This window comes from Phoenix dactylifera, chromosome 12 (genome assembly GCF_051530095.1).
Source record: "Phoenix dactylifera cultivar Ajwa chromosome 12, Ajwa_hap1_PhDact_Kaust_v1.1, whole genome shotgun sequence".
Taxonomy (NCBI): Eukaryota; Viridiplantae; Streptophyta; class Magnoliopsida; order Arecales; family Arecaceae; genus Phoenix; species Phoenix dactylifera.
This window is the reverse complement of record NC_143201.1, coordinates 1,171,686-1,196,917: the sequence shown is the minus strand read 5'-3', so window position 1 is coordinate 1,196,917 and position 25,232 is coordinate 1,171,686. Positions and strand designations below refer to the sequence as shown.

At 39.8% G+C, this 25,232-nt stretch overlaps 3 protein-coding genes across 8 annotated transcripts; all 3 read right to left on the bottom strand.

The window, feature by feature from the left end:
* On the bottom strand, positions 1-23,595 carry LOC103713109 (eukaryotic initiation factor 4A-14). Of its 2 annotated transcripts, none has more exons than XM_089926521.1 (5): positions 23,517-23,595; positions 2,708-2,777; positions 2,457-2,563; positions 1,942-2,372; positions 1-845 (listed from the first exon to the last, which is right to left on the bottom strand). In XM_089926521.1, the coding sequence occupies exons 2-5, from the start codon at positions 2,773-2,775 to the stop codon at positions 210-212; spliced, it is 1,242 nt and encodes a 413-aa protein (XP_089782647.1). In that variant the 5' UTR covers positions 2,776-2,777; positions 23,517-23,595; the 3' UTR covers positions 1-209. The 2 variants fall into 2 exon arrangements, with proteins under 2 accessions (XP_089782647.1, XP_008798133.1); XM_008799911.5 differs by lacking the exon at positions 23,517-23,595 and adding an exon at positions 6,611-6,776.
* LOC103713107 (eukaryotic initiation factor 4A-8-like) lies at positions 8,276-23,655 on the bottom strand. Of its 5 annotated transcripts, none has more exons than XM_089926518.1 (6): positions 23,517-23,651; positions 19,326-19,375; positions 10,583-10,652; positions 10,363-10,469; positions 9,850-10,280; positions 8,276-9,186 (listed from the first exon to the last, which is right to left on the bottom strand). In XM_089926518.1, exons 3-6 carry the CDS (start codon positions 10,648-10,650, stop codon positions 8,551-8,553), a joined length of 1,242 nt encoding a protein of 413 aa, XP_089782644.1. In that variant the 5' UTR covers positions 10,651-10,652; positions 19,326-19,375; positions 23,517-23,651; the 3' UTR covers positions 8,276-8,550. The 5 variants fall into 5 exon arrangements, with proteins under 5 accessions (XP_089782644.1, XP_089782645.1, XP_089782646.1 ...); XM_089926519.1 differs by lacking the exon at positions 19,326-19,375 and adding an exon at positions 18,382-18,447 and having other exon boundaries at positions 23,517-23,645; XM_089926520.1 differs by lacking the exon at positions 19,326-19,375 and adding an exon at positions 11,493-11,563 and having other exon boundaries at positions 23,517-23,641.
* On the bottom strand, positions 21,314-22,162 carry LOC149751492 (uncharacterized). Its single transcript, XM_089926585.1, has one exon. It carries the CDS (start codon positions 22,160-22,162, stop codon positions 21,314-21,316), a length of 849 nt encoding a protein of 282 aa, XP_089782711.1.
* Positions 23,656-25,232: the final 1,577 nt, after the last annotated feature.

Here is a 25,232-nt window from a genome sequence, read left to right as displayed (position 1 = left end):
TTTAACAAAGATGATCCCTCTTTAAGGTTACCAAGACACACACAGCACAAGTCAGCAGCTACAAAAATTTCAAAAAGATGGCATGGACAATGATTTGTTCAAATGGTTCCGGTCCTTACCACTCAAAATAAAACTTCTAGAAGAATAATCTTCAAAAAAAAAACTAGAAAGGCATTAATGTTAATTACCATGCTATGATAGAGATTCATTTAGAGAAGGTCGGCAACATTAGATGGCAACTCCTCAATCACCACATTGTAAAACCTCTGAATATCGAACAACATCCTTTCGTCATCACGAGTGACAAAGTTGATCGCAACACCCTTCCTTCCGAAACGTCCACTTCGTCCAATTCGGTGAAGATAGTTCTCTGGTTGGGTTGGCAGATCGTAATTTATGACCAGCGAGACTTGCTGGACATCAATACCACGAGCAAGTAGATCGGTGGTGATGAGAACACGGGAGGAACCAGAACGGAATTCACGCATGATAATGTCCCTAGTGTTCTGATCCATGTCTCCATGAGTGGCAGAGACTGTGTGATCCCTGCTCCTCATCTTGTCAGTAAGCCAATCAACCTTGCGCCGGGTGTTCACAAAGATGACACTCTGAGTGATGGCCAGAGTCTCGTAAAGATCGCAGAGCGTCTCAAGCTTCCACTCTTCTTTTTCTACATTGACATAGAACTGCTTAATACCCTCAAGGGTGAGCTCATCTCGCTTCACAAGGATCCTCACAGGTTTGCTCATGAACTTGCGGGTTATCTCCAGGGCCTCAGGAGGCATTGTGGCAGAGAAGACCCCAACCTGGATTTTAGAAGGAAGAAGTTGGAAGATGTCGTAGATCTGCAGTGAAGAGTCAACTGTTAGAACATAAAGAAGCAGAATCCCCTTGCAACCATCAAGTTGAAGTATCAGATTGAAGGACATCAAAGGTGAAATAAACAAGTAACCACATCACAAAAATATAATATGAATTCACCTGCTAAAGCACACACTCAGGCATCATAAGGTGCAGGTGTCATAATTTTACATGAGCCACTGATAATCTAGCGGCAGAAGCAACACATGTAGACTGAGCATTAACAACATAGAATCAAAGCAAATCATATTTTTGTTAAAGTACTGTGGACCATCAACTTCCTATTTAGTCACAGGAAGCACAAGGTGTGGGCATTAAGAAATGCAGTCAAAAAATCATACAAGTCAAAAAAGAATTGCATGCAAAAGAATTCAGACTTTCTGTGCAACTACTGATTAAGTGAAAGACAGTACTGTTCAAGTGCAGAAGTTTCCTTAATTACCTTTTTCCAGTGATGCACAATATTTTGTATACAAGCATTCAACATACACTTCAGAGGCCAACATACCATCCAATCTATCAAAACCATGATGACAACAAATGAATTCACAAGCTCTTATCATTTGAACTTGTCCAATATATTCTTAATTGTCCATATAAACAACCATATTTTTAATTTTGCAGTGCCTACGACAAAGGCATGCATATGACTTAGATTCACTTATGTAAGCAAATTTCTAGATAAACAAATTGAACATTCAGAGTTATAGGAGTCAGCTGTTGAGAAAGCACTTTCCACCTGTCAACTTACAAGGTTATTGCAATCTTAAAGCTACCACATCGTCAGCAACAAAAACACAATGCCAGTAAAGAAGTGAAAAGACTCTGATGCGCCACAAAAACTCAAGATATGCTAACTATAACTGAGCACAATACTGTATACTTCAATAGTAACAAACTAAAAAAATCAAAATAAGGAACTAAATATATAAGTAAGACGAAAAATAAGACCATATTCCCATTAAAAATGAGCAACCTTGGAATCTTCTGCATGCATCATTTGCTGTCTCAGTTTAAATAAAAGCAAGAAAGATTCAGGGAAACACAAGAAGGTTGAAAAGGAATACACAAAGAGGGCACCTGGTCCTTGAAACCACGTGAAAGCATTTCATCAGCTTCATCCAGTACGAACATCCTAATGTAGTCAGGACGGAGCGATTGCCTTCGCAACATGTCAAACACACGACCTGGGGTACCAACAACAACATGAACCCCACTTGAAAGAATCCGTTGATCCTCACGAACACTGGTTCCTCCAACGCATGCATGAACTTTCACACCCAGGTAGTCACCAAGTGCTCGCATGACCTTCTCAATTTGCTGTGCCAGTTCTCGAGTTGGAGCAAGAACTAAAGCCTGGCATTCAACCAACCCATAATCAAGCTGCTGCAAAATTCCAGAACAGAAAGTTGCAGTTTTTCCTGTTCCCGATTGTGCTTGCTGAATTACATCAAGCCCCTTGCAGAAGGGAACGATTCCTCTTTGTTGAATTGCAGAGGGCTTTTCAAAACCTACAGATACACGATACTTGTCAGTCCTAATCCAAGTGCATTATTAAACTAAAAGTATGAGAAGTTAATTATATATGTCTCTACCATAAGCATAAATGCCCCTCAGAAGATTTTCTTGGAGCCCCATAGCATCAAAACTATCATAAACCTCGTCGTATGATGTAAAGAATTCCTGACCATCTGTTGACAACCTACACTCATGGACACATAACAAATCCAAATGTGACTATAATAAGAAAATGGTATTTATGATAACAAATATACAAGAATTCATGGAAAGGGCAAAAGAATTTATAGTAAAACAAAATACAAAGATTGTAAGTAAGAGGCAATACAGCTCATTCATCTTGGAATCATATTGACGAGCATCAAATTGAGATCCTTCTGGTGCTATTCCTGCCATGCCTGCAAACAAGAGGTAAAAACTAATAACCAATTCCATTTGACAATGAAGCAAAGCCAATTTCAAGAGAGGGAAAAAAACTAATTATAATTCTCATAAACAGATATCCCAAATTAAAAAAAATGCCTGAAGCAGAAGCATTAAGTCTCCAAGATGCCACATGATAACTAATGGTGATCAAACAGATGCATAATATGTTGTTAGTATTCAGCAGTACAAACAGAACAGGATCAAAAAGTAAAAGAAACAAGTGTAAAGCGACATTACAAAGCAGTTAATGTCATGCAATTTGCATAGAAGACAATCGCTTGGGCGATGAGAGGAAAACAACTGGTAAATGTTAGCCAATGAGACAAAAAAAGACCAGGTTATCTCATGAAGAAACTTCTCCTGAAACATATTCAGCTTAGGGAATAGAGAGAAACTTCTGACTTCGGTTCGCCGGTTCAGGCTCAACTCCTTGCTTTACTTTAGCAGACCTGTAGGTCGGGTCGAGGCTCCGCGCTCTCTTTCTGTGTGGGACAATGCTGTGCAATGCGTCTAGGTGGCGAACAACAACAGAACTATGGTCTCTTTCTTTCATTAAGTATTATCTATTCTTGTATTTTGTATTTATTATAGTATATATATTATAGTATATGTACTATAGTATCTTTATTATAGTATATTTATTGTATGACCAACCAATTACTTGAAATGCAATGCAAGATTCAAACAAAAAAAACTTCATCCAATTTTCAATATGGCTTTGCTTTCGAAATTATTGTTTTAATGTCTTTCTCTATTTCCCTGGTTCGTGTTCGATACTATTTTTACAGGCATTACAAAAGGGATCATAGGCAGCAGGCTACAAGGCAGTGGGCTACAAAGCAGGGGTAGCCCTCCCACAAATACCCCTATCCCCATAAATCCTGGTGAATGTAGGATTCAGTCCCAGGTCATTTGGTGCAACTGCCAAAAAAATTGCCACTTGATAAGCTGGCACTTTGTTCCAAATTTGTTTTGCTAACTTAATCAATCATTAATAGTAACAAGCTAAACAATCTGAGTGGCCCATACATTGAACTTATACATTGGAATTGTTCGCTTATTGTTGGCAAAACCAATGCACAATAAGGGGTCAAAATGAGATATGCCATTTAAGAGAACACAAGAAAAGCTTAATCCTTGCAAAAGAATAATGAATGATACCATAGGAAACAAAAAACTCTTGAAAGCTTGTGAAAAAAAACAGTTCAACTGCAAGATTCTGTTGCTCAAAAAATAATTAGTAGAAAACACTGACATGGGGTGGCGAATATTACAAGAAAATCGTTTGATCTGAATATGAGAAAACGAAAGAAAAAGAAAAGCAGGACACATATTAACCAAATGGATAGGCATGCAAATCTCCATTATCAGATATTGATACAACAAATGATAAGGTTGTGTTGTAAATCAATTATTGCTTTCTTACACTTCCATAAATTAATAATCATCTTTGGCTTGATATATTGCTGCATTTAAGAATAATTATTTTTAAGTTTCTGAACAATATCATAATTATAATTTGATCACAAATTATTTTCCAGGTGATATTGCCATCTTCTTAAAAAGGATTTAATTCATGTTAATTTTGTTCAAATTTGCAATTCACTTCCAAGTATTAATGCTTCTCTTAGGACTGTTAATGCCTCTATGGTATGACATGTGAGTGATCCATGAACAATTAACAGATAACATAATGAACAAAGTGCAAGCCAGCAGAGCCATTATGTACCATGCCAATGCCTTACTGGCAAAAGGCGTTGGCACACTATAGGTTGCATGCAAGTGTTTACCACAAAATGGTGCCAATGCATGCCAAGCACTAGCACAACATGGTATGTACCATAAAAGCGCTACACCAGTACAATCCAGCACCCAATACATCAATCCTTTAAGAACATAGCTATGCACATTGGGGAAGAAAACTGCTAGATAAAAGGATGTGTTTGAAAGAGATGACTAAAAATTATCAAATACCTAAACCCACTACTAGTTGATTATGTGCTTTTAGAGAATTTAATTCTTCATATTGTTAATAAGAATGGAAAGAGTTTAAAAAAAAACATCATTTGATGGCATCATTTTCTAAAAATTTGGACTCTAAGTAGCAACATTGATGACTTATTTCCTATATGGATAGTCCAAGTTCCGAAAATATGGCATTCAATCAAAGTTATACATACATTGAGCTTTCAGTGCATGCCAAGATACACAAAGTAATAGCCATGTTGATGAAAGTGACAAAAAAATCAAATTCAATTTTTTTTATGTAAAAGATTGCTTTTTAAACAATATATTTCTATTTTATTGATAACAGATATCTTGCATGAATGAGTAGAAAAATCCTGATTTGTCAAGTACAATGTCCAACACATGACAAAATATGATTACCAAATCCATGGATGTGCCTTACTGCCATTAACAATTTGAAAACAAACTCAGGCATATGTATATTGCAAAGGTACAAACATTTGAATTCAAAGAGTCAAAGCAAGAAATCAGGGTTCAAGGACTCAGCATTGTGGAATATATTTTTATCCATTAATACAAGATATTTGCTTAAAAAGGTAAAGGTCCAAACACAAAGAGAAGCAACTAGCTTCTCTAGTTATCTCATCTATATGAATGATATAACATATCCTAGCATCCTTGGATAACCAATGATTTATAGATCTTTCGTATAGCAAATCTCATGAAGAATGTAATATGCCAACAAGTTGCAACTTAGGGAAGCTTGTGAAGTACTCTTTTTCTTCTTTTTTCTCCCGAGTAGATGCAAGAGTAAAAATAAAAACTATCTAAAAGAATTATTCACATGTGCAAAAAAATCTCAAGAACAAAACCTAAAGAATTACAGTGAAATTCCTGAGAAATCAAAAAAAAAAAAGCAGGCAGATTTGGACATAGAATTAAAATTCCAAAACCATACACCATCAAATGACTAGAAGTACCATGCAAGCTTTTTTTTCTCCCGCATTCATACACCTAAAGCACTTACATTCAGAAAAGGCATGTAGACTAATAGTAAAAGATATAGTATGGGAATCCTAATAGGTGAGAATCAAGAAAAAAACCATAAAAACAGTTTGTACTCTAAGCTCAGCATACAGGAAACAAGAAACAAGAAGTAAACTCGGAAAAATAAAAAGAATGCCCGGAGGAAAAGCAACGTCAAACGATCTGGCCTCAATTCATAGAATTTCTTTATCTTAAGCTACCCAAAAACAAGCAGGAGTAGCAAATCTCTGACACGGCGGAACGATTTTTACTCAAATATGAAAACATAATGTTCTATCCCAATATCGAAGGGACGCATTAATACTATTTCCGTAATTTTTTTTTAAAAAAAGAAGCCTTCTTGGAACACATTAATTACAAAAAAATCTAACCTAGCAACCATGAATCCAGCATGCCCATCTAGATCCGACTTCAAAGGGAAAAGGCCGAGTAAAGAACAGTCAAAGCGACGCTCCAAGAAAGAGCCGTTTTTTTATCTAAATTGATGAAACCCTAGCCCTATCAACGAACAAAACTGACCAGATCCTCCCAATTCCAAATAGATCGAAAAAGAAAACAGAACAAAAACAGTAAATAACCCTAAATTTCCAAACACAACTATAAATATCTAAAACGACAAAGAGCAAAGAAGAAAAAGAAAACACAAGAAGACCTCCAAATCCAACAAAATCGATCAGATCCAGAAATTTCCGATGAAAGAAAAAAACAGCAGCAATGTTTCATCCGCGTAAAACGAACACAGAAAAAGGATGCAGACATCTAAAGATTCATAAGACGATCTATACTGCACCTGCTTGCGATATAGAGAAGGCTCCGCTGCTGACGGTGATTACCGAGGAGAGAGATAAATCGAATCGACAGAGCCGATCAACTGCCGAACCCGAGATCGAGCCTCGGATTCAACGGCGGTGGGAGGAGTTGTAAGCGGCCTCGAGACGGAACTTTTAAAGGTAACCAGAGGTAGACGAGTGCGACGCGGCTAGGGTTTCCCGCTCCCACTCACTGTGGTTGGGCCGGCCCAGTTGTTGGGACTGGAATCTCTAACGGCCCGGCCTGGTCCGGTTGGACGCCACGCATTATTTCTCTCCACTTTTTTCTTCCTTACTTTATGAAAAAGAAAAATTATATCCATGCACCATCTGGCCGTGCAGGCTGCTAATCACAGCAGCTCATTTTTGTAGTAATGCATCGCGATGAATATAGAATCTATAGAAACGAGCGGCTATAGATTTGATGTCATGCACCGGAAAAATTATACCCTACACAGCATGCACTATGCCAAGTTGCCAACCATCCGTCTCTTCCTATGGCTTCATACATCTAGTGCGTGTGTTGATGCATGCAATGTAGTGTATAAGTTGCCTTCCTCTCACTAATGGCTCTACCATGATGCTATCACTGCTCATTCCATGAAGCTGCATTTGATTTGAGAAGTGCTAGTATAACACAAACTTCACAGAAAATAGTTCCTAGATCTTTCAATAGCAATCAAAATTTTGATGGCTTTTTAACATGTTCTTGTGACGTTTCGGTGTCCCCATAGCACTCCTCTAAATTTCATAGGACCCACTTTACTCACATGACAATGACAAATCAGCAGCTTTATTGGTGTAATGTTGCCATATCAGCTGTTAAACTATTGCCCCTTGATTATGTTTTATAATCTTCCTCAGGAGAGGAGTATCAGAGCAGTACAGAGCTGATGGAAGAGCCAGCCCCCACAGCCATACGTCGCCTGTTTACCAATATCCATAACACTTTACATCAAAAAAACACAATATCCATAATACAAGTAAATATAAATTACCTGCTTAATCCTTCATCTCTTGTTTGAAATAAAAGTATTTTGGTTATAATCTCTGGCTATACACAAGATAACACGGGTGCATTGTACTTTTTTTCTGCTAAAATGGATACCATGCACTTTACCAACGCATTTACCAGCCATGCTTTTGGGAGCAAAGAGAAACAAACTCCTTTAGCAGCTCTGCAGCTGCTTACAGCGTTTTCCAAACTTGTCACCACCCGGGAAAAGAACTGGCTCCAAAACACCCATCGGACAATTTGATGGTAACCCAGGCGCCATGGATCACGCATCCATCAAAATGAGAAAGTGAGGCAATTGATGTCATGCTCATGTGACCGCATCATAATATACAATTTAAAAGATGCGCCAAATGATCTAATAGGCATTGGAGCCAGTTCTAACAACAACTCCTCTCAAAAGATGAACCCACCACACGTGTATACTCAAATGCAACAGGACGAGAGAGCAAGCTAGGGAGGGAGAGAGAGCATCAAAGAATCTTCAAATAATTTTGTGCAGCAAATAAAGAAATAATGAAACCAAACTTCAAAAAAAAAAAAAGACGACGAAAAATTACAATCCTCAACTTCAGTGTAACCACGAAGTCGACAACAAAATCAAACAACTAGAAAAACTTGCAAAGATGGGTTAAAAATAAGTTTGCTTCAGATCACCGTCTGAGCAAATGGTCCGAACACATAACCACCGGACAGTAGGATTAAGTTTGACAAGAATAGCATTCGAAAAAGAAAACCCTACAAACATAAAATTTAAATACTATATTAACACAAACTCATCATAGGAGGTCAGCAACATTTGATGGCAGCTCCTCAATGACAACATTGTAGAACCTCTGAATATCGAACAACATCCTTTCATCATCAACAAACATAAAATTTAAATACTATATTAACACAAACTCATCATAGGAGGTCAGCAACATTTGATGGCAGCTCCTCAATGACAACATTGTAGAACCTCTGAATATCGAACAACATCCTTTCATCATCACGAGTGACAAAGTTGATCGCAACACCCTTCCTTCCGAAACGTCCGCTTCGTCCAATTCGGTGAAGATAGTTCTCTGGTTGGGTTGGCAGATCGTAATTTATGACCAGCGAGACTTGCTGGACATCAATACCACGAGCAAGTAGATCAGTGGTGATGAGAACACGGGAGGAACCAGAACGGAATTCACGCATTATAATGTCCCTAGTGTTCTGATCCATGTCTCCATGTGTGGCAGAGACCGTGTGATCCCTGCTCCTCATCTTGTCAGCAAGCCAATCAACCTTGCGCCGGGTGTTCACAAAGATGACACTCTGAGTGATGGCCAGAGTCTCATAAAGATCACAGAGTGTCTCAAGCTTCCACTCTTCTCTCTCGACATTGACATAGAACTGCTTAATACCCTCAAGGGTGAGCTCATCTCGCTTCACAAGGATCCTCACAGGTCTGTTCATGAACTTGCGGGTTATCTCAAGGGCTTCAGGAGGCATTGTGGCAGAGAAGACCCCGACCTGGATTTTAGAAGGAAGCAGCTGGAAGATGTCATAGATCTGCAATGATAAATTGATTGTAAGAACAACTTCATAACATCACGATCTATATTAAATGAACAGAGATAAGCTATGAAAAAGGAAGGAAAAAAAAAAACTTTCTTTACAAACATACACCAATCAATCTGTGAATGCACAATAAAAAGCAGAGTCGGAGATTATTAAAATTGAACACGCTCATAGCAGCTTAACACATGTCAAGCATCATTCAGTAACAATGTCAAATAACCCATATATTCCTTGCTAAGCATACACATGTAAAATAACACATATATACCATGTCAAGCATACATATATATATCATTCCAAGAACACCAGAACTTTAAATAGGTGAATGTGCATAGAAGGGGTAACTTCATGCCTTCTGCTTAAGATAGAATATGCTTCTTGAACACAAATCAGAACTCTACTCAAATGACATTAGTAATACACTTACGGGTTTGCAATAGATAAAGTCAAACACAACAAATATTGTTTGCTTTTGATACCTGAAGCTACCATATTTTATGGTGTAAGCATAAAGATGCAAGTTATAGCACAATACATATTAAAGAGTTCATTAAAGGAAAAAGATTAAGATTGCACTCGTTAGCCTAAAAATTAAAGAAAGCACAAAGAAAAGCACGGACTTAGCAGACATCGAGGAAAGGGTAAAAAGGAAACCTGGTCCTTGAAACCACGTGAAAGCATTTCATCTGCCTCATCCAGTACGAACATCCTAATGTAGTCAGGACGGAGTGATTGTCTTCGTAACATGTCGAACACACGACCTGGGGTACCAACAACAACATGAACCCCAGTTGAAAGAATCCGTTGATCCTCACGAACACTGGTTCCTCCAAAGCATGCATGAACTTTCACACCCAGGTAGTCACCAAGTGCACGCATGACCTTCTCAATTTGCTGTGCTAGTTCTCGAGTTGGAGCAAGAACTAAAGCCTGGCATTCAACCAACCCATAATCAAGCTGCTGCAAAATTCCAGAACAGAAAGTTGCAGTTTTTCCTGTTCCCGATTGTGCTTGCTGAATTACATCAAGCCCCTTGCAGAAGGGAACGATTCCTCTTTGTTGAATTGCGGAGGGCTTTTCAAAACCTACAGATACACAATACTTGTCAGTCCTAAACCAGGTGCATTATTAAATTAAGTATGAGAAGTTAATTATATATGTCTCTACCATAAGCATAAATGCCCCTCAGAAGATTTTCTTGAAGCCCCATGGCATCAAAACTATCATAAACCTCATCGTATGATGTAAAGAATTCCTGACCATCTGTTGACAGCCTACACTCATGGATGCCAAATAAAGTTAAAACACCGAGAAGGTACTAGGGCATGACATAAAAATAGAGGATATAAAAAAGAGGGGGAAAAGAATAAGAAGGAAGAAGCAATACAGCTCATTCAATTTGGCATCATATTGGCGTGCATCAAATTGAGATCCTTCAGGTGGCAGTCCAGCCATGTCTGCAAACAAAAGTGTATAAGATAATGAGTAGAGAAATGATGGCCACTAACAACAAACTCTGAGCGGCCAAAAATCTTATTAAAAAATTAAACACATCAAAAGATTAACCAAAGCTCGAATCTCCAATATGCTATATCATAAAATAACAAAGATACAAAAAAGTTATTAGAAAAAAAATCAACATAACATAAGAAAGGAAAGAAAAAATAAAATGCAGTACAAGAAATGTGAACTAAGATTTTAGAGAAATTAGTGCCACGCACATGTAATCCATGAGAGAGAGGAGAGATAAATGTGGGCTCTTCTTTCTTGGATGGATGTAAGTGTTTCAATTGTTCAGGATTCCACGTGATAAAAGGGAAGAAGCAAAAAAGAAGAAATAATATATAGTGAAGGAAGGCTAAGAAATGGATAGAGTGGAGGCAGCATAGAAGTTGCAGCAGTTGCAAAAAGCATCAAGGATAACCAATCAAAATTGTATCTGTATGTGCAATGAAGATCCAAGGTAGAAAAGAATGCTCAAATTTGCATTAAGGGTCAAGCAGCAGAGACCAAGCTTATTAATGGATATTGCAGAAAAGGATTTGGTGAAGCTTGTGGCAGAATATGAGGCAATGCTAGATGATTATGGTACAACCAATTTAAGAAACACTGCACATATAAACCATTCACAACAGGAAGAACCCAAGTTTTTAACATAATACAGCTTCATTAAGAGCATATTAAGATAAATAGAGCACTGATTTGAGTATAAAAAGCTTAACAGAAATGGATACAAGACACTGGAAAAACATAAACTGATCAAATTGATTATGCAAAGGCATTTCAAGAATTTATACCGAAGCACTTGTGTTTGTGCTGTTGCAGTAGCGAAACAAAGCTAAAACCCAGAGAGGACTTCTCTTCCCTTCTGTTTGACAAAAGGGAAGATAATTCAGGGAAGTAAAATTTGAGAAAATTAAGGGCCTTTTTTCCTCCCTAAGAGGATCATTTTTCTCTGACGGAGTGATTTTGAGAAAAAATCAATAAAAAGGAGAGTGTAGCAGGATAATGGAACCATACCCTAGCCACATTTTCTACAATTTTCTCATCAATTTTCTAGATTCAACCAAAACATAAGAAAGGTCCATTTTTTCCTTGCAATGTCTGGCATGAATATACTTTCTTTTCTATCACTTTGGCAAGCAAATCCTTAAAAAAATTTAGAAAGAGTTGCAGAAAAAAAATATAGCTATCAGTATAATTTATAGCTTTATGAGGTACAAGTGGCAGTAAGTATAGTTGTATTTTTTTTCTTTCTTCTCTTCTTATTATTCTTTTATTTTTCATAGGACCAGTCAAATAAGAATAAAGAGATGAGTTTACATACATAGATACATGCATAAATACCTACCTTTTAAATAAGAGATACAACATTAATTTGTACGAGAATGTACACATACATACATATATCAATGATGGACCTTCTAAATGAAAATTGGCATACATATATACATACCTTTTAAATGAGAGATAAAACGTTAATTTGTACGAGAAGGTATAAATGGACCTTTTAAATGAAAATTGACATCCATATATACCTACCTTTGAAATGAGAGATACAACATTAATTTGTATGAGAAAGGTATACATACATACATACAATAATGGACCTTTTCAATGAAAATTGACATAGTTGAACAAAATCTAGGCTGCATAAAATGTCCAGAAATAAAAAGAAAACCAGGCAATATTATGCTTGCTAGGCAAGATATCTCTAAAATAAATGATTTAGTCTCTAGGCATTTTATACACAATAGATCATGATCAACAATGTCGATTTTGATTTTGAGAGATACAACATTAATTTGTACTATAAAGTATATATACATAAATACATACATACATACATATGCTCGCTTGATGGATAGGCAAGAGATCTCTAAAATAAATGATTTTTTTGTCTCTAGGCATTTTATACACCATCATGATCAACAGTGCCAATTTTGATATTAAGAGATACAACATTAATTTGTACTAGAAGGTACATACATAGGCAAGAGATCGCTAAAATAAATGATTTTTTGTCTCTAAGCATTTTATACACCATAGATCATGACCAATTGTGTCAAATTTGAGGTACATACATATATGCATGCATGCATGCATATTGATTTTGAGAGAGACAGCATTAATTTGTGTTAGAAAGTATTTAGGGTCAAATGCCATAGATACATGCATATGCGCATATATGTGAGTGTTGCATCTCTCCAATATAATTTGCACTAGAACGTATTTAGGGCCAAATGCCTGTGTATGTTGCATCTCTCCAAAATCATAGTCCAGGCTTATTACAAACCAAATAATAACAGAAAAATAGACATTCAGTAAAAAATAACATTCTGATAGGAAAAAAGTAAAATAATCCGATGCCAAACATAATAACATCAAAATAACTGCACAATAATTTTCCATCCCAAGTGCTGTATGTGCAAGTTCTAGATCCCCTGCACGCTGGCAAAAAATAAGAAACAATCGGTTGACCAGGCCAATCAATTTCAACCCACAACAAAAGGCTGAAGACACACTTTATAATCATTCCCAAGAAAGGAGGAGGAAAAAGCCGTTCTGTGCACCTCTTTTTAAGGTTATCCCCAAAGTCCGGCAAAACCAGTAAAATTCGTACACAAAGAACGAAAAAGTGAACGGAAACTCAACACAAACAAATTAAACCCTAAGACCTCCAAAACCAACCAATCCGACTAGATCCACCCGTTTCAGATATAACCCCCTCATCCTCCCAAACAAAGGTTCATGCAGATCTACACTGAGGAAAAGTGGAATAACCCTAGCACATCAAAAATAGGATGTTTGATTCTCGGAAGCCGATGAAGCGGACAAGATCAAGCAATTTCGAAATTAGATATAATAAAAATATTTCTTCCAAGTGGAGTGAAAGCAGGACAACTGAACGGAATCGATATCGATCCAATACGAAAACTAATAGATGGTAACAGATTCGGAGCTAGATCGACTCCACTCACTTGCTCGATCGAGAAGGCGACGGAGACGACCTCCGGATCCAAGTCTCTTGCGATTGAGGGAGAAGTGGGCTCCGATCGGCAGCTGAACTCGAGATCAAGCCTCGGATTCAACAGCGGTGCGAGAATTGGGAGGCGGCTTTTCGAGAGACCTGAGAGCAAGGGGTAATTACTGGAAGGGGCGGGGCCGACGGGCTTTGGGGTGGGCCCGCTCTGTTTAGAGGAAACAGAGCTCAGCATAGAGGAAACAAGAAACAAGAAGTAAACAACAGAATTGCGGAGCATATCAGATGAATTCAGTAAAAACGAAAAAATAAAAGGAATCCCCGGAGGAAAAGCAACGTCAAACGATCTGGCCTCAATTCATAGAATTTCTTTATCTTAAGCTACCCAAAAACAAGCAGGAGTAGCAAATCTCTGACACGGCGGAACGATTTTTACTGAAATATGAAACCATAATGTTTTATCCCAATAACGAAGGGACGCATTAATACTGTCACGCCCCCGCTTCTGCGGAGCACGTGAGGCACCCAGTGCCCACGTGGGGGCCACATGAGGGGGGACCGCGGGGCTCTCCTGCCAGATATTGTCCGGTTCCGGAGCTTCACGCAAGCGTCCTTCACCCCTCCCCGGTTTTATTTTCCACCCAAAACGCGTCTGCAGGATTAGGAGACACCCGCCTCATATGCCCAGGCTCTGGAACGAGTCTTTCCGATGTGGGACTATTGGGCCTCACACCCTTCCCACCATCGGACAAGAGCCGTCCTCGGCTCTGATACCAAATGTCACGCCCCCGCCTCCGCGAGGTACGTGAGGCACCTAGTGCCCACGTGGGGGCACATGAGGGGGGAACACGGGGCTCCCTGCCAGATATTGTCCGGTTTTTGGGGCTTCACGCAAGCATCCTTCACCCCTCCCCGGTTTTGTTTTCCACCCAAAATGCGTCTGCAGGATTAGGAGACACCCGCCTCATATGCCCAGGCTCTGGAACGAGTCTTTCCGATGTGGGACTATTGGGCCTCACACCCTTCCCACCATCGGACAAGAACCGTCCTCGGCTCTGATACCAAATGTCACGCCCCCGCTTCTGCGGAGCACGTGAGGCACCCAGTGCCCACGTGGGGGCCACATGAGGGGGGACCGCGGGGCTCCCCTACCAGATATTGTCCGGTTCCGGGGCTTCACGCAAGCGTCCTTCACCCCTCCCCGGTTTTATTTTCCACCCAAAATGCGTCTGCAGGATTAGGAGACACCCGCCTCATATGCCCAGGTAGAGTTGGCCACTGGGCCGGGCCGCCCATGGCCCGGCACGAAGCGGGCCGTGCCTGGCACAACCCGCTTGCTACAGGCACGGCCCGCTTGCTACAGTACCGGGCCGTGCCTGGCACGGCCCATTCAAGGGGGCCGGGCTGGGTCACACTTTTCTGGCCCGCGGGCCGAGCCCGGCACGGCCCATTAGGGCCTGGGCCGGCACGGCCCGCGGGCCAAGCACGGCACGGCCCGCGAGCCAGCCCGGAACGGCCCATAAGGGCCTGAACCGGGCCTAGGCCGGGCCAGGCACGACCCGTCTCCATTAAAATAAATGCTTCATAAATTTTTTTTAATAAATTAATAAATATTGAAAACTAAGGATTTATTAATATAAAGCCACCTTAATGGTGGGGGGTTTGGCATAGACCCCTACCAGTTTATTAATTTAAATCAAAATGGTACATGAAAGGAGGTTTGGACCTTGGTCTAACCTCCAGAATACAATAAGAAAGAAAAAAAAAAAGATAACTCACTTTAACAATTAAAAAAATAAAAATGTACAATTATAAAAAAATTAAGAAATCTTACTAATCATATGCAGACTGAAGATCATTTCGTAAATAAAATTCTAGTTCACTACTTAAAGATGAAGAAAATGAAGATAAACTTGAAGTATGTGTGTGTTTTCTCTGTGCAATGAATGAAAAAATAGATGACGAACGAGAACTACTAGAAGAAAAAATAGAGCTTTGTACGGAGAATCTAGATCCACGAATTTTTTCATCATATATAGCATAAATATCATAAAGAAGTTCTTTTACCTCAATTTTAGCAGGTTCAGGATCTTGAATCATATTTTCACAGTATGCATCAAGTAAAATTAGCACGCCATTAAATTTAACTCTTGGATCAAATACAGCAGCTAAGTTATGCATAGGACATATCTTGTCCCAATACTCATTCCATTTAGATTCCATTTGTTCAATAATAGGCATTAAAACATCATCATATTTATGTTCTGCAAATTTTTGACTAATTATATATGCTTGTTGTAAAAATGAACATGAAGTTGGATAATAAATACCAGAAAGAACATTGGTAGCATTATAAAAACTAAGCAAAAAATCTTCCAAAATTTTTTCTTTATTCCAATCAGTTTCAGTCAATGTAAAGCCTAATCCACGATCATTAATATATGCACTTAATAAGTTTTTATATGGGTATGCATCATGTATCATGCTATATGTTGAGTTCCAACGAGTAATTACATCAAGTTTAAATTTTTTAAAACGTTTACCATGATTTATACATAGTTCCTTAAATTCTTGAAGTCTTGATCTTGAAGCATGAATAAAAGAAACTGCATTTCTAATTTTTGAAATCACATCTTGAATCATGCCCATGCCAGCTTCTAAATGTACGCCTACTAATTTAAGATATGACATGCACATCTAATATGCAATAAATTTCCATTTAACATGGGATGCAATGAGTTCTTTAATAATGTAACAGCAGAATTATTATTAGATGCATTATCAAAAGTAATAGACATAATTTTATCATTAATATTATATGAACATGCAGTTTGATAAATGACATTTGAAATTTGTTGCCCATAATGTGGAAAATCAAAAGCACGAAAAGCAAGAATACGTTTATTTAATTGCCAATCATTATCAATATAATGAGCAGTAATAGCAATAAAACAATTACTACCTACAGATGCTGACCAAATATCAGAAGTTAATGAAATTTTTATATTTAAAGTAGAGAGTATTTCAATTAAACTTTGTCTCATTGCTAAAAAGTTAGTCATAGCTACTCTTCTAAATGTACGCCTACTAGTTCTTTTGTAAGCAGGTTGTAGGTTTAATTGAACATATTCTTCAAAATTAAAAGATTCACATAAACTAAAAGGTAATTCATCCTTAACTATCCATTTTACAAGTGCTTTTCTTTGATTTTCTTGATTATATGCAAAATTACCTACAAGTAATCCCCCTTGTATATTAAGGATACTTTGAGTTTGAGCATGAGAATCATGCATCCTATGACTCTCTTGATGTCTTTTTAAATGGCATGTTCCCCCACTACTACTACAACTATAAAGTTTGGCACATTTTTTACATTTTGCTTTCCAGACTCCATCAATCATAATTCTATCAAATTCATTCCATACAGCACTAGTCCTCTTACGAGAAGAGGTTTGATCTTCACTCGGTTCACTAGTTCTAGAGGAACTAGGAACATGGGGTTGGGGATTAGTTTCTTCTCCCTCAGAAACAGGAGGATTGCCAAAATGACTTTCCTCAAAAGATGACATATCTAAATTGATGAATTCAAAAAATAAAAACTAACCACAAGGAGGAATTGAGTAGAGGGTCAGAGGGCAGAGGCAGAGCCGAGATTCTGAGCTTCTTCTTGTGCTCTCAACAGGAGTGACCTTCTCTTCTCAACAGGAACCTCCTCTTGTGTAGCACTTGAACACTTGCTAAATGCAAACTAAAAATTAAATTGCTAGAAGAGCACTTTAGAAGAGAGAAATAATAGTAGTAGAGAAGGAGAGAATAGTTGGTTTGGTGTGGTGAGAATGAGGGAGGAAAGGGGTATTTATAGGAGTCCAAAATTTTTTTCCCAAAATACCCCTCAATTTAACCGTTTTTGGACTGTTGGGAGGGGTATTTTGGGAAAAACCAAAAATAGCCGTTGGAAACGGCTATTTTCTCCCCCCCTCTCCAAACAGGCCGTGCCCGGCACGGCCCGCAACGTGTCCAAACGGGCTGTGCCCGTGCCGGGCCCGGCCCGCCAATCCACGGGCCTGGGGCCGGGCCGGGCTTCGGTTTTTCGCTGAGCGGGCCGGGCCAGGCACGGCCTGTTGAGACCGTGGCCCGGTGGGCCTGGGCCAGGCCGGCCCGGCATGGCCCGATGCCCATCGCTATGCCCAGGCTCTGGAACGAGTCTTTCCGATGTGGGACTATTGGGCCTCACACCAATGAAACGCCCCCGCCTCCGCGAGGTACGTGAGGCACCTAGTGCCCACGTGGGGGCCACATGAGGGGGGACCGCGGGGCTCCCCTGCCAGATATTGTCCAGTTCTGGGGCTTCACGCAAGCGTCCTTCACCCCTCCCCGGTTTTATTTTCCACCCAAAACGCGTCTGCAGGATTAGGAGACACCCGCCTCATATGCCCAGGCTCTGGAACGAGTCTTTCCGATGTGGGACTATTGGGCCTCACACTCTTCCCACCATCGGACAAGAGTCGTCCTCGGCTCTGATACCACTAAATGTCACGCCCCAAATCCGGATCATGACACGGTCGTGCTATTGCAATCTTATGCACACAATAACACGAAGCCACTTAAAATTTCATAATAAAAATAAATAGTTTCATTTACTAATATCATAATATTATTCATGAAGTTGGAACAGTACAGAGCTTCTAAAATTTGATTATTACATATTATTTTCAGTTACCCCAACCCTGAATAACACCAAGCTCCCTGCTCCTAGTAATCTTATTCCTCTGTAGAAAAAGTAGATAAAAAGATATGAGATACACAGCTCAGTAAGTAACCAAGTACTATCTTATTGGATCAAGCATAATTATGCCAATGCAGTGTTTAAGAAGCTAACAGTTATGACAAAATAAAGCATTTTATAGATGATATACACAAATCAGATCATAAAGCAATGCATGTTCTATCCATGAAAGTTCATAAATATGAATATGCATCATATAAAATTCTTGCCATTATTCATGCTTTGAACTCCGTACTTGTCATAATTCATGCTTTGAAATCCGTACTTATCATAATTCATGCTTTGAAATTCGTGCTCTCAGATAATAGTGCAGCTATGGTCACTATTATTACCCGTGACAGGGCCATAATCTTTACCAACTATTATTCCCCGTTGGCAGGGTCTAAGCCAAGCAATTATAACCCGCTGGCGAGGGCCATATGCCGAGCTACTATAACCCGCTGGCAAGGGCCATAATCTTTGCCAACAATTATTTCCCGTTTGCAGGGTCTACACCAAGCTACTATAACCCGCTGGCGAGAGCCGTCTGCCGAGCTATTATAACCCGCTGGCGAGGGTCGTACATAGCAATCTGAGAGTTCATAAATCAGTATTCTTTTTCTTTCATAAATCATAATCATCATAAATAGGTTGGAAAATGATAAATGTCATCATATAATTTAAAATGCATAAACACGCCTCAAATATGAGTCATACACCATCAAATATTCATGAAGGATGCTCTTTAATCAAATTCATGAATCACATGCAATCATATACTTGATCCTAATTTTGAGAAAAATATATCATAACCAATACATTTTCATAATTATAAATAAACAGTAATTTAAAGACTTTAAGATCAGTGCCAAGGTTACTTGCAGCAATTTGCTTTCCAATTTCTTACGTCCGGGTGACAAATCCTTGATCACCTAAATTAATCACATAAGGTTCACATTAATCCCTATTTATTTCATAATTTTCTAATTTATCATAACATGAATTTACTTGCTTGGATCTCAAGTCCAATTTACCTAATTTGGAGCCCTTGGGCTCGATTTAGAACCAAATTGGGTTCACGTATGTCAATTGGGCTTTTAATTAAAGGATTAGGCTTGAGTCAGGATCAGCCCGAGGCCAATTTGGTCTCAAATTAGTTGAATTGGACTTGAATTGGACCTGATTCATATTCAGTTGGGTCTGCTGGAATAAACCCAGCTTAATTGGGTTCGGACTTAAATCAATTTCGGCTTAAATTTGGTTTGGATTTGACCCAATTTATAGTTTGGGCTCGCCCAGACTTAGCCGAGTTTAATTTGGGTTCGAGTTTAGTCAAATTTGGCTTAAACCCACTTCATTTTATTGGGCTTAACTGGTTTCGGATCCAAACCCAGATCCGACTCGTTAGGCCAGATCTATTAGGGTCTTTTCTTTTTTTTCTTTTTTCTTTTTCTTTTTCTTTTTCTTTCTTTTTATTTCTTTTTCTTTTCTTTTTCTTTTCTCCCCTGTTTCTTTTCCTTCTCTTCTTCTTTTTTTTTCCTTCCCGAAACTTCTTCTCCTCCTCTATTCTTTCTTTTTCTTCTCCTCCTCTTCTCTTCTCCCTTATTCTTCTTCTCTTCTTTTCATCTCCTTCCCGAAGCTTTCCCTTCCCCATCTTCTCCCGCAATCAAGGGAGGGCGATGGAGTTCTCGGGAGGGGCCGACCCCAAGGCCGGCGGCACCGCAGTCAAGGATCCACCGCTAAGTGGCTTTTCCCTCCTCCTCCTTCTTCTTCCCTTCTTTTCTTCCTTTTGTTCTTCTCTTCTCCTTTTCCCTCTCTTCTCCCTTCCCTTCTTCTCCCATGATTAGAGCAAGGGACAACCCCTTATCGGGGCTCGGAAGAGGGCCGACCTGAGGCCGGGGCGCTGGCTGCGCCTACGGTGGCCGCGGCCCGACCTCCCCCTCTTCATCTCTCTTTCTTTATTTTTATTATTTATTTATTATTATTATTATTATTTTCTCATAGCTTGACTAGATCTAAGCTTAACAGGGCGTAATTTATGAAGGGAGAGAGAGGTTAAGGGTTTACTTAGCTCCGAGGAGGAGCCGAGAAGCCTCTTCCGGTAGTTCGGTCGCTTCCTCCGGCTGCTCGAGACCTCCTACTCCAATGGCGTCGCTCCCGGTCCAGTTCCTTTGCACCGAAGGAGGAGAGAGCGATGGAGTCCCTCTGTGAGTGATCTGTGGCCTTTTTTATAGCCCTCTTCGAGAAGAAGGGAGAAATGGAAACGTGGTGGTGATCGTGGCTCGCTCACCGCCGCGATGCTGGTGGCGGTTGTGCGAGATCCGCGACGTCTCCGCTCTCATAACGCCTCTGTTACCCCGAGGAAGAATACCGGTGTATCGTGATCGAGATCCCCTATCTCGGTCTCATTTCGACCATGGGCTAAAGCCGGTGGGGCTTGCCGGCTTCGGCCCAATCTACCCAAAATCCAATCAGTCCATTTTGGGCGGGATATTATATTCTCCCCTTCTTAAAAAAAATTCGTCCTCGAAATTTGGCGTTTCTTAATTCTTAAACAAATGAAGATACTTAGTCTTTTATTTAACATTCTACCATATTTCCGCTGCGCACTCTGATCTAGTCAACTCTTTGGAGGCTCAAACCTTAATATCAATTATTAGTCCTAGTTTCGTAGCATCTATAAGATTAACTTCTTAAGATAGATGTTTACATTTAAAGACTGATTTGATTCTTCGTATATGCATTCTAAAGAGGTAGAAACTTAATGGTTACATAGGAGTAGAGGAATCAATTAAGCATAATCATGTATAGAGTTGTTTTAGAATGATTACCTGTCACTACTTAATCACTTGCACTAGCATTCTGTTGAATCAATGTAAAAGTCGAGCACCATATTCAACAGGTTCCGAGTCCTTTTTATTTGGGCAGTCCCGTGCCAAATGTCCATGCTGACCACAAGTGAAACAAACTCCCATCTTCTTAAGACAAGGCCCCCCATGAGGCTTGCTGCAGTAGGTACAAGCCTCAAATCTCTTCTTCTTATTTGCATTACCCTCAGTGTCCCCTGGCCTGACATTATGATTTTCAATCTTTTCGGATCTCTTTGGATCATCTCTTTCCTTCTCTGACCTCTTTAGATCTGCTTCTACCTTCAGTGCTCTCTCCAGGGCCTCTCCGTAGCTGGTAAAAATCAGAACTGACAACCGGGATCGAATTTTGTCCCTCAAGCCCTGCTCAAATCTATTAGCCTTGCTTCTCTCAACCTCTATCATCTGAGGACAGAATCGACCCAGCTCAGTAAATTTGTTAGCATATTCTAGCACAGTCATATCATTTGTTTGCCTCAGAGATAAAAATTCATTTTCTTTAGATATTCTGATTGACTCAGAAAAATACTGGTCATAAAATATCTTCTTGAATTCCTCCCATGTCGGTAGCTCATCCTCACCCTCGAGTGCAGCTTCAATGGCTGTCCACCAGAACTCTGCATTCCCCTTCAGCATAGGGATAGCCAATCTGACCTTCACTTCTTCGGTATATTGCAAGGATTTGAACATCTTCTCTACCTCCCGAATCCAGGTCTCAGCAACCAGAGGGTCAGCTCCACCATCAAACATAGGTGGGTTGAGCCTACGGAATCGCTCATAGTAGGACTCAATGGACAGTGCAGGTCGGACAGTAGCTTGCACCTGCTGCTGCACCTGCTGCTGCATCTGCATCTACATCTGCTGCTGCATCTGCATCCGCTGTTGCATCTGTTGCTGCATCTGTTGCTGCATTTGTTGCTGCATCTGAAGGAGCTGAGTCATCACTGACTTGCTCCGGCAAAATCGACCTGGGTGGCAACTGGGTTAACAGTTTGCTCGGTTGGCTGCCTAGCAACTCCTCTCCCTCTTGCTCCTCTTCTCCGAGCTGCAATATTTGCCAAAACTTCATTCTCTCTGTTCCTCATTTTCACCTATCAAAAATATTAGCATAATTCAATTAACTAATTTTCTTTCTTTTGAATATGCCGAATTTAATTGAACGAGGATTAACTATCCATTTCCCTTACTATTTTTTTTTCTTTTTACTCTTGATTAAACCTGGCTCTGATACCACTATGTCACGCCCCCGCTTCTGCGGAGCACGTGAGGCACCCAGTGCCCACGTGGGGGCCATATGAGGGGGGACCGCGGGGCTCCCCTGCCAGATATTATCCGATTCCGGAGCTTCACGCAAGCGTCCTTCACCCCTCCCCGATTTTATTTTCCATCCAAAACGCGTCTGCAGGATTAGGAGACACCCGCCTCATATGCCCAGGCTCTGGAACGAGTCTTTCTGATGTGAGACTATTGGGCCTCACACCAATGTCACGCCCCCGCCTCCGCGAGGTACGTGAGGCACCTAGTGCCCACGTGGGGGCCACATGAGGGGGGAACACGGGGTTCCCCTGCCAGATATTGTCCGATTCTGGGGCTTCACGCAAGCGTCCTTCACCCCTCCCCGGTTTTGTTTTCCACCCAAAACGCGTCTGCAGGATTAGGAGACACCCGCCTCATATGCCCAGGCTCTGAAACAAGTCTTTCCGATGTGGGACTATTGGGCATCACAAATACTATTTCCGTAATTTTTTTTTTTAAAAAAGAAGCCTTCTTGGAACACATTAATTACAAAAAAATCTAACCTAGCAACCATGAATCCAGCATGCCCATCTAGATCCGACTTCAAAGGGAAAAGGCCGAGTAAAGAACAGTCAAAGCGACGCTCCAAGAAAAAGCCTTTTTTATCTAAATTGATGAAACCCTAGCCCCAAAACTGACCAGATCATCCCAATTCCAAATAGATCGAAGAGGAAAACAGATCAAAAACAGTAAATAACCCTCAAATTTCAAACACAACTATAAATATCTAAAACGACAAAGAGCAAAGAAGAAAAAGAAAACACAAGAAGACCTCCAAATCCAACAAAATCGATCAGATCCAGAAATTTCTGGTGAAAGAAAAAAACAGCAGCAATGTTTCATCCGCGTAAAACGAACACAGAAAAAGGATGCAGACATCTAAAGATTCATAAGACGATCTATACTGCACCTGCTTGCGATATAGAGAAGGCTCCGCTGCTGATGGTGATTACCGAGGAGAGAGATAAATCGAATCGACAGAGCCGATCAACTGCCGAACCCGAGATCGAGCCTCGGATTCAACGGCGGTGGGAGGAGTTGTAAGCGGCCTCGAGACGGACCTTTTAAAGGTAACCAGAGGTAGACGAGTGCGACGCGGCTAGGGTTTCCCGCTCCCACTCGCTGTGGGATTGGGCCGGCCCAGTTGTTGGGACTGGAATCTCTAACGGCCCGGCCTGGTCCGGTTGGACGCCACGCATTATTTCTCTCCACTTTTTTTTTTCCTTACTTTATGAGAAAGGAAAATTATATCCATGCACCATCTGGCCGTGCAGGCTGCTAATCACAGCAGCTCATTTTTGTAGCAATGCATCGCGATGAATATAGAATCTATAGAAACGAGCGGCTATAGGTTTGATGTCATGCGCCGTTGTACCAAAAAAAAAAAAACTTGGCTAAGCATGTGTCCACTAAGCCTAACGAGGCACAAACTGGGTGATCTCATATGTGGGCAGTCACTTCGAAAGTATCTATGGAAAGAAAGTTGCCTAAAGCGCTATTAAAATGGTATGAATCATCTGTTTTAGCCAAAAAAATAAAAAAACTTGGCCGATCCATCCTATACCAATAATAGACGGACTAGAAGAAGAGGCAGCCTGGCTTAAAATCATGGAGTAATTGAACCCAAGCTACTGATTTCCAACACAAAAATAGCTTCTCCAACTCAACCAACCCCTTAAAACTATCAATTACTTGTGTGCAATCTGTAGATGCAGTGCAAGTATGCCCACTTGATCTTAATCTACCCCATCGGTTACAATACGGATACTGCTGCTATCCCTATACAATGACATCTTGCCTTGCTATTATTATCAAACTACGTTGACATGAGTATTGCATGCACAATTCCTCTCTTCATCTGATCCTAGTCATTATTTTGCTTGCTTAGCTCCTCTGTTCCATTCAGTTCATGATTGCACCTCTGAAAGAGGTGTGCAATCAAATCCAACTGCTTCTTCCTCTTAAAATGTTAATCATCCATGTAGCCAAAATGTGGATAGGTTGGAGTTATGAACTTATAATCACAACCCGATCATCAAATTACAAGTTCATCCTATGTTGGACCGTATGAAAATAAGGTAATTCACATTCTTATTATTAGAAAGGTTCATTTGAATATATGTAAATAGACACTATGTTTACATATGGATCTTGATGTTGTTACATTCTACGTAGAAATAGGCGCAATCTAGCTTACTTTTGATAGATATATAGCTACACTCGAGTAAATCTCCACTCAAATTCTATCGGATCTAAATCAAACAATAGAGATCCCACATCCATAATCCAAACTATTGGATATAATCTACTATCTCTAAACATCTTACACATTAAAAGTCATGAAATTTCAAGATTTCTAACCTTTACATCAAGTGATAAAAAAATTAGACAATCATGAAACAATTCATATTTTTTGATGCAAGCTAAGAATTTCTAATTTTTATAATTTTTATTGTATAAATAATTTAGATATAATAAATCACATTCAATAGCTTAAATTATTAGTGAGAGACTTGCTTTGTCTGATCTATATCTAATTAGATCCAAGTAAAGATTCATTTAAATGTAACTCTATATATACATAGATACACCCACAGAACATATATATATATATATATATATATAG